The sequence below is a fragment of the Dioscorea cayenensis genome, chromosome 3 (genome assembly GCF_009730915.1).
Source record: "Dioscorea cayenensis subsp. rotundata cultivar TDr96_F1 chromosome 3, TDr96_F1_v2_PseudoChromosome.rev07_lg8_w22 25.fasta, whole genome shotgun sequence".
Classification (NCBI taxonomy): Eukaryota; Viridiplantae; Streptophyta; class Magnoliopsida; order Dioscoreales; family Dioscoreaceae; genus Dioscorea; species Dioscorea cayenensis.
The window spans coordinates 191,033-205,807 of NC_052473.1; the positions used below are offsets into that span (position 1 = coordinate 191,033).

The following is a 14,775-nucleotide window of genomic DNA, read 5'->3' on the forward strand; positions in this document are numbered from 1 at the left end:
GTCTCTTTGCAAAATAAAATCTTCATTATGACATTTAAAAATAATTAAAACAACTTTTAACTTATTCCCGCCAAAAAGGCTCACATTTTTACTCTTTTTTTATTTGATTTAATAAAAAAATTAATTTTTATTAAATTTAAAAAAATTCTCGCACTGTTTTTGAAGTTTCACATGTGGTTCTTTATAATATATTTTTTTTTCAAAAATAAATAAATTTAAAAAAGTTTAAATCAGTCCCAATATATACATATATAATAATTATTCCAATAAACCACATTCCCACCATCTCCTCAACCGTTTATCATTTATTATTAATATTATTAATTTATTATTCACACCCCACTCTTCTCTTTATCTAAAAAATTCTCTTATATTTATTTATTTAATATTATTTTTAAATGTTTTTCTTCAAATAAATATAAATAAATAAATAAAATAAAAAAGGGATTTTTGGCTACTTCCCAACCTCTCTGAATCTCTTCTTCGTCTTCGCGATTTCGAATGGAGTTCGTGAACATCGAGAGCAGCGATGGAATCAAGCTCAGCGCGAGGCTCTTCAAGGCCTCCAGCAACGGGAACGAGGGCAAGAGCAACCTCGCAGTGGTGCTCGTCCACCCCTACACCGTGCTCGGTGGTTCCCAAGGCCTTCTCCGGGGATCGCTGAAGGGCCTCGCTCAGAGAGGGTTCACTGCCTTGACTTTTTGATATGAGAGGAGCTGGTAGGTCTTCCGGCTGGGCTTCCTTAACGGGCTCTTCGGAGATCCAGGATGTGATTGGGGTTTGCAAATGGGTGGTGGAGAATTTGAAGCCTGATGGGATTGTTCTTGTGGGATCATCTGCAGGTTTGTTTTTGAGATCTCTGTTGTTTATTTCGTTGTTTTTTTTTTTTCTTCTTTTTTTGATGAAATTTTTATTGATTTTGGTGAGATGTGTTTGTGTTTGTTCACGGATTGGAGTTGTTCTTTGGAAGTGTCTAAAAATGGAAGCTTGGGATAATTTTTGGTGAAATGAGCATATGCTTGCTTGTGAATTGGAACTAGTTTTTGTTATTATTTGGGGAAAATTTAGGATTTTGATGTCATTGGACTGGAGCTCTTTGGAAGTTTGGAGTGGTGCTGTTTTGAGGTACCTCTACTTTCAGGTGATTTTTGGTGATTTTGATAGTTGTATGCTGGTGATTTTGAATGCTGTTTTGAGTTTTGGGAACTATTTGTGCGCTACTGGAACTTGTCCTTAGTTTGATTTTTTTGGAAGAGAAAAATCTTGTATTTTTGTTGTTGTGGAGGAACTCTGAGATCTTCGGATGGTTTTGTTGGAAATGATGGAGCGTTTTCTTGCTTAATGGAGCAGAGTCTTCAAGTGGTTTTACTTCTTTAATGTTCAAATTGTTTGGATGTTTTTGGGATGATTCTATGAATTGAATTGCACAGCTGCTCTTTAATGTCTCTCAACTCTGAAAGTGCTTCCTTAGAATTCTGAAATGGTTTAATAGTACAACTTTGTTTTGGGATTCTTTTCTACAATAAACCAGTTTAATGCTCTTTTGCAAGCCACTTATGATTTTGAAACTTAAAATTTGGTATGTGTCAATGAGCGTCAATGTTTTTCCTATTAATTAAGATTTCTTATATGATAATGAAACATTTGCATTTGTCATGTTTCTTACTAAAATCTGAATTCACATGCATGAAGCAAGATTTCTTTGACAACTTTATTCATGTTCTCATTGGTATTCCATGGTACTTCATTAAGTGATTGTTTTTTGGTTCAAATTTGACATTCATTCTTGTGCAATCATATGGATAAAGGGCCTATCACACTATAAACTGTGAGCAAGAGCAAGCTGTCCGCAGTTTATACATGTTTGTTTTGAACATTCATGATTCTGTTGTTCACTCTCTTTCTCCATAGATTACATTAATTGCATTCCGTATGATTCTTGATGGCACCTTTGAAGTACTTATGTTTGTATCATGGTTGCGAAAAAGCTCAATTTGCAAGAGCATTCTAACAACTTGAGATGAACATTATTCTCTGCATAATATGTGCTCGTTATATACATACAGTGGCCAAGTGTTTTTGAGGTTTATAGAGATGAAAATCTTCTTGCAAATAAAAGTGCCAATGAGAATGTTAACAAGCAATGACTGATTGGTATTGTTTCATTTAATGAATGGTTTGGAGTAACAATTATGCATTTGGTTTTTATGTTTGCAGGGGCACCAATAGCTGGCTCAGCGGTCGATAAAAATCGATCAAGTTGTGGGTTATGTGAGTCTAGGATACCCATTTGGCTGGACTGCTTCAATCCTCTTCGAGGCGGCATCACGAGGCCATTCTCCGCTCTCAGAAACCAAAACTCTTCGTCATGGGCACGAAAGATGGCTTCACAAGTGTGAAACAATTGCAGAACAAGCTCAAGTCAGCTGCAGGACGAGTTGAAACCCAACTGCTCGACGGCGTGAGCCATTTTCAGATGGAAGGACCAGCTTATGATGAACAGATGGCAGATCTTATTACCAAATTCATTCAATCCTTGTAGAACAACCAACAGTGGATTTCTTATAGCTGTGAATTTAGATTTAGTAGTCATCTTGTTTTGTGTGGTTCTTGTGAGGAATTCAAATGCACTGGCATGTATGAAAAACAAGGCTGTGACTTTCTTCTTATTGTGTATCAGTCATAATCACAATGCCCATTTCCTTGTATTAATTCGTCACATTTGTGCTATTTTATGGTTTTTTCTGCTTGACTTTTTCTTTTCTTCTTCTTTTCACTGTTATGTATTTGTTGAGATCAAGTACTTCCCCTTCCCGTTGTTAATTTTTATCTGTCATTGTTAACTGAATTTCACGAACCAAAAAATTTAATTATTTTACAAAACTTTATAAAAAATTAGTTTTTTTGTTTTTTCAAAATCATCTCTAATTTATATTTACATATTTTTTTTCTTATAATTTAATCCCAATAAGAGAATTAAATAGAATATTAAGAATAATTTAAAAAAAAAATAATAAATATTTTTTGATGTTAAAAAATAATAGATAAAAAATAAGGTAAATTTGTGACAGATAAAAAAAAGTAAATAATAAAATATTAATCTATATAGGTTTCTAACAGTTATGTTTTTTATATATAATATTTCACTATAATTATCTCATTACCAGAGGATGTAAATTAACACTCACCGCAAAAACAAGATAATAATAAATTTATTAATATTATTATTATGAAATAGAGTTCTTCTCATTGGTCCACGTGTCCACGTTCTTCGTATTTCTCATAATCCCGCACGCGTACCAACGAGGAGTTCCCACGCGCGAGTACAAAACACCAAAACCAAATGGTCACGCTTTTCGCCCCTCCTTCGCCGCTCGTCTCACCCGAATCCCTAGCCCTCGCCGTCGATTGCTCTCTCCTCCGACCAGTTTCCTTCGCCGGAGATCCCCTCTTCCTCCTGTTCCTCGCCTCGCTGCTTTCCCGGCCGCCAAGCTTTCCTCCAGCGTCGCCCCGATGGAGTCCCCTTCGGCAGAGGATCGCGCTGCCGGATTGAAATTCGAGGAGCTAAATTGGGATCACTCGTTTGTGCGTGAGCTTCCTGGGGATCCCAGGACCGATATCATCTCTCGAGAGGTACATCTGTTTCTTTTTTAACGATCGAAGTTGTATAGTTTGTGTACCAAAAAAACGAGATCTTTTGTTTTTGTTTTTGTAAAAAAATTAATGATGGTTTTTTGCTATGTCTCTGTGTTGATTTATTCACCTTCGATATTATGTGAGTTTGTTACAATGATCAACTTTTGTGAAAGACATGATTTTTAAGTATGTGCTGTAAGAATAGGAGAGCTCGCCATAGTTGTTAAAGTCGAAGGAAAAGTGGATATTAGGTTTATTAACATCTATTTGTAGGTTATGCCAATGATTTGATGCATTATGCTTTGTATCTTTGACTTAATTAAGTGGAGATTTATTCATTTTTTTATTTCTTGAGAAGCTTGATTGGGAGCAGGTGGTCTAGTGTCCGTTTTATTTATATTTTCATTAATACAATTTTATTTGGAAAGGTTTGGGCTTTCAAATCTTTTATTCTATATTAGTGATGGCTTATAACTCTATTTCTTATATTAATATAATTTTGTACCATATCATGATCTGCTCGTTATGCTTTTGTGATATTATGTAAGTTACAAATTTTTAACTTGTGTTTTTGGGTCTGCATGAATTTTTCAAATGGTTGTAACTTGGAAGCAGCGAGTGCAAGGTTATATATCTTATGCAAGTGGTGTAGTCCTACTCAGGCTGTTTAATGCGTTTTTTCTGGCCCGCATAAATTTCAAACTATAATTTTAGCTTTCGTATATAATTGTTACTAAGGCTTGTTATTTTTTTGTATTTAGGTGCGCAGGGCTTGTTATTCAAAAGTATCACCATCTGTGGAAGTGGACAAGCCTGAGCTTGTAGCATGGTCTGATTCAGTTGCCAAGTTACTTGATTTAGATCCTAAAGAGTGAGTGGGTTTTATTTGTTCCGTACTTTTTCTCTGTCATCAAAATGTAAATCACTGATATAAGGATGCTTCTTGCCAGATTACTTGTGTTGTCATTTTGTTGCCTTTTTCTATGGATGTCTTGACTTTTATGATTTCAAATCACATTCAAGTCCGAATTTAAGGTTTTGCAGTTTTCTGCTGTATATACGGAGTTGAGGTGCTTATTTGCTAGTATCAGACATTATATTTTGTGTGCTATCATTCACACAAGAACTTTGTAGCTACGACCATAACTTATTTCGGAATGTGTCTCATTTTCATCCATTAACTTTTCCATTGAATCAATAAACTCTTCTTTACTCATCATAATTAATTAATCCTGCATGGGGCACTTGTCAACTGATAAGGAGAGCTAAGGTGGAATTCTTTACTTTTGAGTTAATATGTTCTTTCTATAGCGGTTTTTATTGATTTGAACATCTCCTAATTCTGAAATGGTGGTCCAATTTCTTTTACGTGAGAAAATTGAACTTAGTTTAATACTTTAATTAGCTGTTCTGGATTTTGGAAACGCTTGTTTGCTATTGAAGGAGGAATTTAACTTTCTTCCATTTACTTTGACCATATTAATTCTTAAGTTAGTGTTCCAATTTTTGGCATTTGATTGTCTACTTTTAGTTTTTGAGGAAAAGAAACCCTTCACTTGGGCATTCCACATTTTGAAATTGTCCACTTTCTGGTTCTTTTCCCTAAATCAGCCCTTCAACATATAAAATTATATTGTTAGTTATGGTCATCCAAATTCAGTTCATGAAGTATCATTTTATATGGCCATTGCCCATGGAAGCTGACTTAAAGAGAGAATTGAGTTTCAGCTGCATATCATGAGTCTATCTTATCTTCACAATGAAAAATAAATAAACTAATGGTATGAGAACCATCTTAGATGGCTGATTTTTGCCGGCCTATCAGATATTAATGATACATACATTTATCTATTATTTCAGATTTGAACGACCAGACATCCCGCTTCTATTCTCTGGAGCATTGCCATTGGTGGGTGGGTAAGTTCCTTGTCCAACAAATTAATTTCTATTATTTTGAGAGCTGAAGATTCATCATCAATAATTATTTCTTTCATAAACCAAGTATGTTATTTTCTTCAGTTTGACATATGCACAATGCTATGGTGGACACCAGTTTGGTACATGGGCTGGTCAGCTGGGGGATGGTCGAGCCATAACGTTAGGAGAAATTATGAATTCTCGAGGTGAAAGGTGGGAGTTGCAGCTGAAGGGTGCTGGAAAAAAACTCCTTATAGCCGGTTTTGCGGATGGACTTGCAGTTTTGCGTAGTAGCATCCGTGAGTTCCTATGCAGTGAGGCAATGAATGGTCTTGGAATTCCAACAACTCGGGCACTTTGTATTGTCACAACTGGCAAAAAAATGTCTCACGTGACATGTTTTATGAGTAAGCTTTCTTGTTCCATATGACATGGCTATACATGCCTAGGTGGAAATGATCTGTTATTTGCTTAAAATTGTATCTGCTATTTTTGTAGTGGTAATCCAAAGGATGAGCCAGGTGCCATTGTTTGTCGTGTTGCTCAATCCTTTCTTCGCCTTGGTTCATACCAAATTCATGCTTCGCGAGGGAAGGAGGACTTGGAGATTGTTCGGATTTTAGCAGATTACACAATCCGCTATCATTTTCCTCACCTGGAGAAGATGGAAAAGAGCGAGAGCCTGTCTTTTGAGGTTGGACAGGAGGGCGGCTCCGTTGTGGACTTGACATCTAACAAATATGCAGGTAAATCATTCTTTGTAGATATTTTCTTTTTGGTCCATGAAATTTAGCATTGCTCTGCATCTGGTGTTGGTAAATGAACCAGAAGGAAATTAAATCAATGTATGGTTTTCAATGAATCTTATCAGCATGGTCAGTTGAAGTTGCTGAACGTACTGCTTCCTTGGTTGCCGGCTGGCAGGGGGTTGGTTTCACCCATGGAGTGCTAAACACTGACAATATGAGCATCTTGGGTCTAACAATTGATTATGGACCGTTTGGTTTCTTGGATGCTTTTGACCCAAGTTACACTCCAAATACAACTGACCTTCCGGGGAGAAGGTACTGTTTTGCGAACCAGCCGGACATTGGCTTGTGGAACATTGCTCAGTTCACCACAGCATTAATGGCTGCAAATCTTATCAGCAAAGATGAGGCTAACTACACCATGGAGAGGTATGGGTTGTTTGTCTCATTTCTAATTATGACTTGCCATTTAACTTATTGATAGGTAAATTTCAAACTTATGGCAGGTATGGGAATAAATTTATGGATGAATATCAGTCTATTATGACCAGAAAACTTGGTCTTCCAAAGTATAATAAACAGTTGATCAGCAAGCTTCTCAACAACATGGCTGTTGATAAAGTTGACTACACGAACTTCTTCCGAGCTCTTTCTAATATCAAAGCAGACACTACCATTCCTGAAAGTGAGCTGCTAGTTCCGCTAAAGTCTGTATTACTAGACATAGGCAAGGAACGCAAAGAAGCATGGACCAGCTGGGTACAGACCTACATCCAGGAGGTGAGTTGTAATCTTGTTATGCATGCCCAACACTGAACTCCAATGCACTTTGTTCTATGTATCTTTCTAATAAAGTTAAGAATCTCTAGAGTCATGAAGATCATCCTGAAGAACTAATTAGAATTTTCCTTGTTATTTTAGCTTGCATCTAGTGGTGTTCCGGATGATGAAAGAAAGGCGGTGATGAACTCAGTAAACCCAAAATACATACTAAGGAACTACTTATGCCAAAGTGCCATTGACACTGCCGAACAAGGTGATTACGCAGAAGTCTGGCGGCTACTCAAAGTAATGCAAAATCCATATGAGGAACAACCAGGAATGGAAAAATACGCCCGATTACCGCCTGCCTGGGCTTACAGGCCTGGTGTCTGCATGCTGTCCTGCTCCTCCTAATCATGAATGTAAATTACACAGATACAAATCATCATGTACTGCATATATGTCTTTGTATTAGTCCAAATGCAACAACACTATAAGCAGAATCTTTTAGAAATCTAAGACCATTTGAGAGTAGTTCAAGAGACAGTCTTTATGCAGTTATGCTGTGCTTTACTACATGAATAACAGCATCAATGTAACAACCTTAGAAATCAAAATGATTCAGAGCAGTTCCTTTTATTTAGTAAAGTTCTACATTTTAAGTTTAGATCTCATACACCATTCCTATTTGCAAGACTTTGCCAGGAGGGATCTTCAGTGTTGCAACGGTGGACCTTGAGTTTTTCTGCAAGAACCTGTATAATGTGTCTATCACCAATCTCTTGAACCATTTGCTCTCCTTCCTCATCTTCAGTATGACTCTCCCAAACACAAAGATAGCTCCTCGGGTCATCGCCGTCTCTAGAGCCACCACCTCCTCCCTGCTTTCGACCTTTTTAATAAGCCCAGTGATCACCGAACCCAAGAACTCATCGCCTTCCATGTTCGGCTCATCCATATACCCATATTGCACCAAACACCTATACACACCTTGAGCTTGCAACTTAGCCATCACGAACCTCTCCTCTGGCAACACAGACTTCACCGGCAATGTTCTTACCGTTACAAACACTGTAACTTGCCGGAGAGCACCAACATGCTGCACATAATGCCTAACGATCGGAGGAATCCCATTCATGAGATCGGTACAGAAGAAACAAACTCCGGGGACTCTCGGTATTTCAGAGTCTGTCGTCATTAGCTCCTTGAACTCTCTCCAACTCATCTTCTTTTCGGCTTCATACGCATTCTTCTTCCCTCTTCCATAGGTCCAAGAGAGAGTAATGGCTAAGAATAACAATGCAATGGCGAAAGGCACCCATCCTCCTTGCGGAATCTTGTTCAACAAAGATGTCATGTATGAGCCTTCAAAAATTAGGAAGACAGCCAGAAAAATTCCAACTAAGAAGACATTGGTGTCCCATATCACAAGCATCACCACCACCATTAGAACTGTTGTGATCAGCATTACCCATATCACGGCCACACCTAAAATTCGATGATGTTAGCAATATGAAATTTCTGCATTTAACATGGTATCAAAGCTATATTTAGTTTTTTCAATTCTGTCTCACCGTAGGCATTGCCAATCTCTGGGCCGCCTTTGAAGCCGGCGGTGATGATGATGCACAAAATCATGATGGTGTAGTTAATTTCCGGTGAGTAGACTTGGCCTTCATATTTGCCGGAGGTGTGCCTCATTGTGACTCTAGGGAAGCAGCCAAGAGCCATGGATTGCCTGATGATGGAGAAGCTTGCAGATATCAAGGATTGGCTGGCGATGACTGCAGCGAGGGTAGCGATGATAAACATCGGCCAGAAGATGGGCTCCGGCACCGAACTATAGAATGCTGTGCTTATCTTGTCCTTGTGCTTTATCAAGTATGCAGCTTCTCCACCATAGCCTAATATCAATGCTGGATAAACCACCGTTGAGAAAGCAATCTGCAGAGCAGAAAGACTCTTCCTTTAATCACATATCTGTTATATGATATGTATGTTCATAATGTGGACATAATGTGGACAATGAAAAGAAACATACCTGAATTGAACTTTTGCTGAAGTGACCAAGATCAGCAAACATAGCTTCAGCTCCTGGATGATTAATTCAATGTGTTTCCAGATAAGTTCAGATTCAGTAGAGATAAGATCAAGAATATAAAAAGAAATTAAACTTAATTACCAGTGATGCAGAGAACAGCAGAACCAAGAGTCTCCCATCCCTTTCGTCGGTTTCTTTTGAAGAAATAGTATATATAATGAGGCGATATCGCTTTGAGAACAGGCGGGTAGTATTTGATAATGTTGAAGAGGCCGATACCGGCAATGGATACAAACCATAAAAGCATGATGGGGGAGAAGGAGAAGCCAACCTTGCTTGTGCCGAACCTTTCGAAGAGGAAAAGAAGGAGCAAGATCACCACAGATATAAGAACAACATGATCTGCAGAAACAAATTGTGCATCAATGATCAGTGTTCAAAAAGTATAAAAAAACAAAAAAGAAAAATTCAAACTTGTTTCAATTGACTAAACTGATCACCTTGTGTTATCTTGGATGACCTTGATTGAATTCCTTGAACAGCAGACAACACTACAACAACAACAACAAGAATGTGTTGAATGGATACAAAAAACTAAAGAAGTAAAGTTTTTAATTATAATTTGATTAAGACCTGAAATTGCTGGAGTTAGAGCACCATCTCCCATCACCATGCAAGTACCGATCAAGACGATGATTGTGAGCACACTCTGAGCTGTTTTACTCCCTTCCAAGAACTTATGTGTCTTTGATTTCCTTCTATTGCTGTTGCTGTGATACAAGAGATCGACATCGGTTTCCAACTTCGTCATCGGCACCATAGACTTGTTCTTGAAATGAATATGTTGGCGAAGCAATGAGTAAAGCGCAAAAGTCCCGCCTAAGTTAATAAAAGAGATTATATAACACAATTGATCGAAAAAAATCCGGTTAAGTATATATCTACCTATATGTATGTATTTAAATGTTTATCACCTTCTCCATGATCATCTGCTCTCAAGACAATGAGAACATATTTGAGCAAAGCCATGACAGTGAGAGTCCAATAGATCAAACTTAGCACACCAAGTAAGTCCAACTCTTGAGGATTGGATAAAGTGATAGAAGGGAATGTATAGAGTGGAGATGTCCCAATATCACCATAAACAACTCCAAGTGATTGATAAGCCAATAGCAATGTCTGTGCAGTTGTCAAATCCTTCAAGCAGAAAAACCAACAATTTTTCTTAATATCATACATTAACATCATCATCAGAATATAATTTTTTAAAAAAATTATTCTTTGTATGTGATTCATTCTTATTGTTAAAATTCTTAACATGCTTCAATGAATATATATTTTATCTGAAAACCCTAATAAACAAAAGAAACCCTAATGAAGGTAATGTAAAGAACAACATAAGAGCAATGAAGATAATGTTCAATAAACTAGTGTTCTTCAACAAATATATAGTAAATATAAAACATGAGAGGCTAGTTTAATTATATGAAAACCCCAAATAAACAACCTCTTTCCATAAACCCTAATCTGGATCCTCCCCTTTTTCTTAATGATTTTCACAAATGACTTAACAAAATTATGCATGATTGATGAAACTAAGTATATATATAAGCTCTAACACACAACCTCCTCCCCATTTTTTTTTTTTTTGAAGAAAAGTGGATAAATCACTGATTTATTGAATGGAAAGACAAAATTACAAAGAGTTAAATCCTCTCACCAGAAATGAGGGGAACCTCCTCCCCATTTCTTCACAAGGTTATATATATATATAGAAAACCAAACTAGGGTTCATCAAAAACCCTAACACCTACTTAAAGATCTTAAAATTTAACACATTTAAACATAAGCCATAACCAAAAAGTACACAAGATAAACAATGAGTTTAATACCACAGGTGTTCGGTGAGGTATCTTATAATCATTGGCAAAGCTTGAGCTCCTACTTTGCAATGGATCATTGGGAACATCTTCTCCAAGTTCAAGATCTTTGAAACTTTTCTCCTCCTCCATTTTACTACTATTCCCTGCATCCTCTTTGTTCTCCATATCTGAAACTAGATCGACTTGGACAACAAAGAGAACACTGACAGCCAGAAAACTGAAAGATCTTCAACTATATATATATGTAATATGTTTAAATATATTCAAGTATTATTAAGGTAAGCATGCATGCAGTGCGGGATTTCTATTGCAACATGGAGTTATTTCACGCGGTGTTATTAATAGTATGAGATGATGTATTCTAAATTTTTGCGTGTTTAGAGATAATTTCTATATATATATATATCTATATTGTTGAATGAGTAGCTATACATCTATACATCTATGCATCTATATATACTATTAAAGTAGATATATAATCTACTTGAGAGTGTTTTAAAGAACAATTTTAATTTTTTTAATAATATTTAAGTTTTAATTTATATTACTTATAATATTAATAATTGAAAATTATTAATTATACCTAATTATTTATATAATAAATGTCCATAAATCCTTTGAAATCTAAGGTATAAAATAATTTGAGTTGTTTAATTATATTATTTTATATATGATATTGCCTCAAAACTACTTATAAAATTTTAAAAACTCTTATGTTAATCTGGAAAAAATGGCTAGTTATATTTAAAGCCTTAGTATGTTAAAAAATAAAATGAAGATTTGATTATAAAAATTTTCAAGTGAACAATAAAAGATAATTTCATAATACAAACATTATTTGGAATATATATTGCCCAACTCAACAAAGTATAGTAAATCCATAAAATCATTGCTTCGTTTCTTAGTTTTATGAATTTTCTTTAATTAACTTTGAATAAACACAATACATTGTACCGGCCCGTTTGTCTTAAATGCCTCGATAACATTATATTCCCTCTAATTTATATTAATTGTCTTATTTAAAAAAATTTCTTTTTTTTTCAAATTATTTATTACCTTTAAGCGTTATTAAAGTATTAAATATCTTTTTTCTAATCTTACCTTTCTTCTCTTTCAGAGAGCTAGATGCGTGTATTAATAGGGGATAAATAACTCTTAAGCCTTATTTAGATTAGTTTTTGAGAAGTCAAGAAGCATTTTTATTTATTTATTTTTTTTTAGCGCTTTGGACTAAAAAAAAATTCGTTGCAAAAAGCATAAACTTAAAGAAGACAGAAACACTATTTTTTTAAATGCTAATCATGTAATACTTATAAAAAATACAATTATTTAACTGACTTTATAAAATAAAAATGACATAGGTTTTTAAAGTTTTTCTCCAAACTTTTTGTATAAACAATATCTGAAGACCTCCCATCTCGTCCATTCTTGCCCCTACCCGTGTGATAAATGCATAATAATTGAGATCTTTATAATTCAATGAATGTTCATTTTAGTAATTATCACAGAAAAAGTCATTCTACAACAACCTTGTTCCAAAAACCTGTGGTCATGTGATGCTTTTTAGAAATTGTTTTAGATTATACAATTACTTAAATGACCTTATGAAATAAAAAAAGACATAAGTTTTTAAGGTTTTTTTTCAAACTTTTGTATCTACGTCTAGTCTTCTTTACCTCCAAGATCTAAAGGCCTCCCCTTCTGTCCACTTATGTTCTTGCCCCCGTGTGATAAATGTATAATAATTGAGATATTATTATAATTAAAAAAATATCCATATAGTAATTTGCTACTAAAAAAATTCTTTTATAAATGCACATCCAAACAATTTTACAAATATAAAAGTAACATATCAAAACATAAAATATAGAAAAACACTTAACTTATCATGAGAAGTACGTTCTTGTGAGAAGCCCTTCTACCAAATTGAAAAGAAAAAAAACACTTTAAGATGCCATTTTTTCATAAATTATCTTTTCATAAGTTTTTTTTAATTAGATTTTAAGAATTTTAATGATTGTTTTAATATTTATGTAAAGCTTTAAATGGAGGCCGGAAATTAAACACGTGCATGATTCGAATTGGTCAAAGCAGATGAGCCCAAACTCAAGTCCAAAAGTTTGACCAAAAAAATTTCCGGTCAAACTGCCAAATTTTCTTTATTACATTTTTTTTTTGAGTTGCTTGTAGTTGTGGGCCATTTTTAAAACGCTAATTATATGCTCATATAAAAGCAATACTATTTATACATCTTTATCAAACTAAATTATTATCTGCTTATATATACTATTATAACTAAAAACAAATTAAAAAAAAAAATTAATAAAAACCAAACAATAATTTTTTAAAAATTTCAATTAGTATGAGATTAAAAATAAAAAATTTGCCACAATTTTTCATCAAAGAAACCAACTATCTCATTCCGTAGAACTCCCACTAAAGTCAACTATCTCCAACATCCACACATTCATGACTCATCCATTGTATCTTCTTCACAAAAAAAAAAGTCAAAATTCAACACTCACCAATAAATTTTAATTATTTATTCAACTCTCAATCCAATTCATATCCATATAAAATCTCTCTATATATATATATATATCATCCTCAATGATCAATTCTATCAATCAAAATGCAAACCATGCAAAAATTTTCACTCTTCTTCTTCCTCCTCCTCCTTTCTCCTGCACTCTCTGACCTTCAATGTGTTGAAAATGACAAAACTGCTCTACTAAAAATCAAGAACTCGTTTGGCAATCCTCCTGAGCTATCTTCATGGACTCAAACCTCAGACTGCTGCACTGAATGGGCCGGTGTGAGCTGTGATCTTGCCTTAGGCCAAGTCCTCTTTTAAACATCTCCAACACCAAGAACATCTCCGGCCCGATCCCCGACTCCATCGGAGACCTTCCCATCCTCTCCTACATTACTCTCCACAATCTCCCTTATCTCACCGGCCCTCTTCCTCCCTCACTCACCAACCTCAGTCTCCTCAAAACACTAACCATCACTTACACCGCCCTCTCCGGCCCTTTACCTTCATTCATCACCACATTCACTCAACTCTCCGAGTTCAACCCTCTCCCATAACAAAATCTCCGGCAACCTCCCTGTCTTCCCTGGTGATAATACATACTCTCCATTGATCTAAGCCACAACTACTTATCCGGTGTCATCCCTTCTTCTCTGTTTTTAGGTGTACTCACAAACCCAATTCTTGATATCTCTTTCAACATGCTCACTGGCATGATACCAAGTTCTTTAGGTAAGATCAACTTCAGCTGGCTCAACATGGCTCATAACCAGCTCAAAGGTGATGCTTCTTTTTCTCTTTGAGCTTCCAAATGGGCTCAGTTGATAGATTTATCATGGAATGAGCTTGAATTCAATATGTCTCTTTGACGTTTTTCTCCGGATTACCTTCAAAGTTTGGACTTGAGTCATAATGAGATTAATGGGAGTATTAACAAGCAGATTAGCAAGGCTAAGCAGTTTAAGGCATTGGACTTGAGTTATAACCAGCTTTGTGGGAGGATACCCTATTGGTGGTCCCATGAAAAAGTTTAAGGCTTCTAGTTATGCTCATAACTTGTGTCTTTGTGGCCGCCCTCTTCCACCATGCACTCGTTAGCATGTCTTTGATTAATAAAAGATGTGATGCAAATGTCTCTGGCTTTTTAAATGATATAAGAATAAGAACTGATTAATAAAAATTTTTCTGGTTGGGAAATAATTATCTTTATGTGTGTATTTCTATGATTATATATGTTGACTAAGTGATCATAAT

At 35.4% G+C, this 14,775-nt stretch overlaps 2 protein-coding genes and 2 pseudogenes across 2 annotated transcripts; 3 read left to right on the top strand and 1 right to left on the bottom strand.

Moving 5' to 3' along the window:
- Positions 1–442: 442 nt before the first annotated feature.
- On the top strand, positions 443–2,752 carry LOC120283587 (annotated as a pseudogene).
- Positions 2,753–3,365: 613 nt separating this feature from the next.
- On the top strand, positions 3,366–7,712 carry LOC120257080 (protein adenylyltransferase SelO-like). The gene is given in 9 exon segments (XM_039264706.1): positions 3,366–3,633; positions 4,398–4,507; positions 5,497–5,553; positions 5,656–5,929; positions 5,932–5,960; positions 6,052–6,299; positions 6,425–6,731; positions 6,809–7,082; positions 7,224–7,712. Coding segments are annotated over 9 exon segments (1,674 nt in total). The 5' UTR covers positions 3,366–3,513; the 3' UTR covers positions 7,479–7,712.
- Positions 7,713–7,728: 16 nt separating this feature from the next.
- Positions 7,729–11,153, bottom strand: LOC120254802 (potassium transporter 26-like). Its single transcript, XM_039262830.1, has 8 exons — positions 10,998–11,153; positions 10,080–10,302; positions 9,739–9,984; positions 9,606–9,656; positions 9,247–9,507; positions 9,106–9,158; positions 8,639–9,008; positions 7,729–8,552 (listed from the first exon to the last, which is right to left on the bottom strand). Exons 1-8 carry the CDS (start codon positions 11,151–11,153, stop codon positions 7,729–7,731), a joined length of 2,184 nt encoding a protein of 727 aa, XP_039118764.1.
- A 2,476-nt stretch (positions 11,154–13,629) lies between these two features.
- LOC120254812 lies at positions 13,630–14,555 on the top strand (annotated as a pseudogene).
- The last annotated feature ends 220 nt before the right edge of the window (positions 14,556–14,775 follow it).

Bases quoted from the DNA above. Each gene is read 5' to 3' on its own strand.
- LOC120254802 (XM_039262830.1), bottom strand. From the start codon at position 11,153: ATGGAGAACAAAGAGGATGCAGGGAATAGTAGTAAAATGGAGGAGGAG. The intron at 9,657-9,738 runs GTCTTAATCAAA...TTGTTGTTGTAG, and splicing joins TCTAACTCCAGCAATTTCAG to TGTTGTCTGCTGTTCAAGGA. The intron at 9,159-9,246 runs GTAATTAAGTTT...TTAATCATCCAG, and splicing joins TGCTGTTCTCTGCATCACTG to GAGCTGAAGCTATGTTTGCT.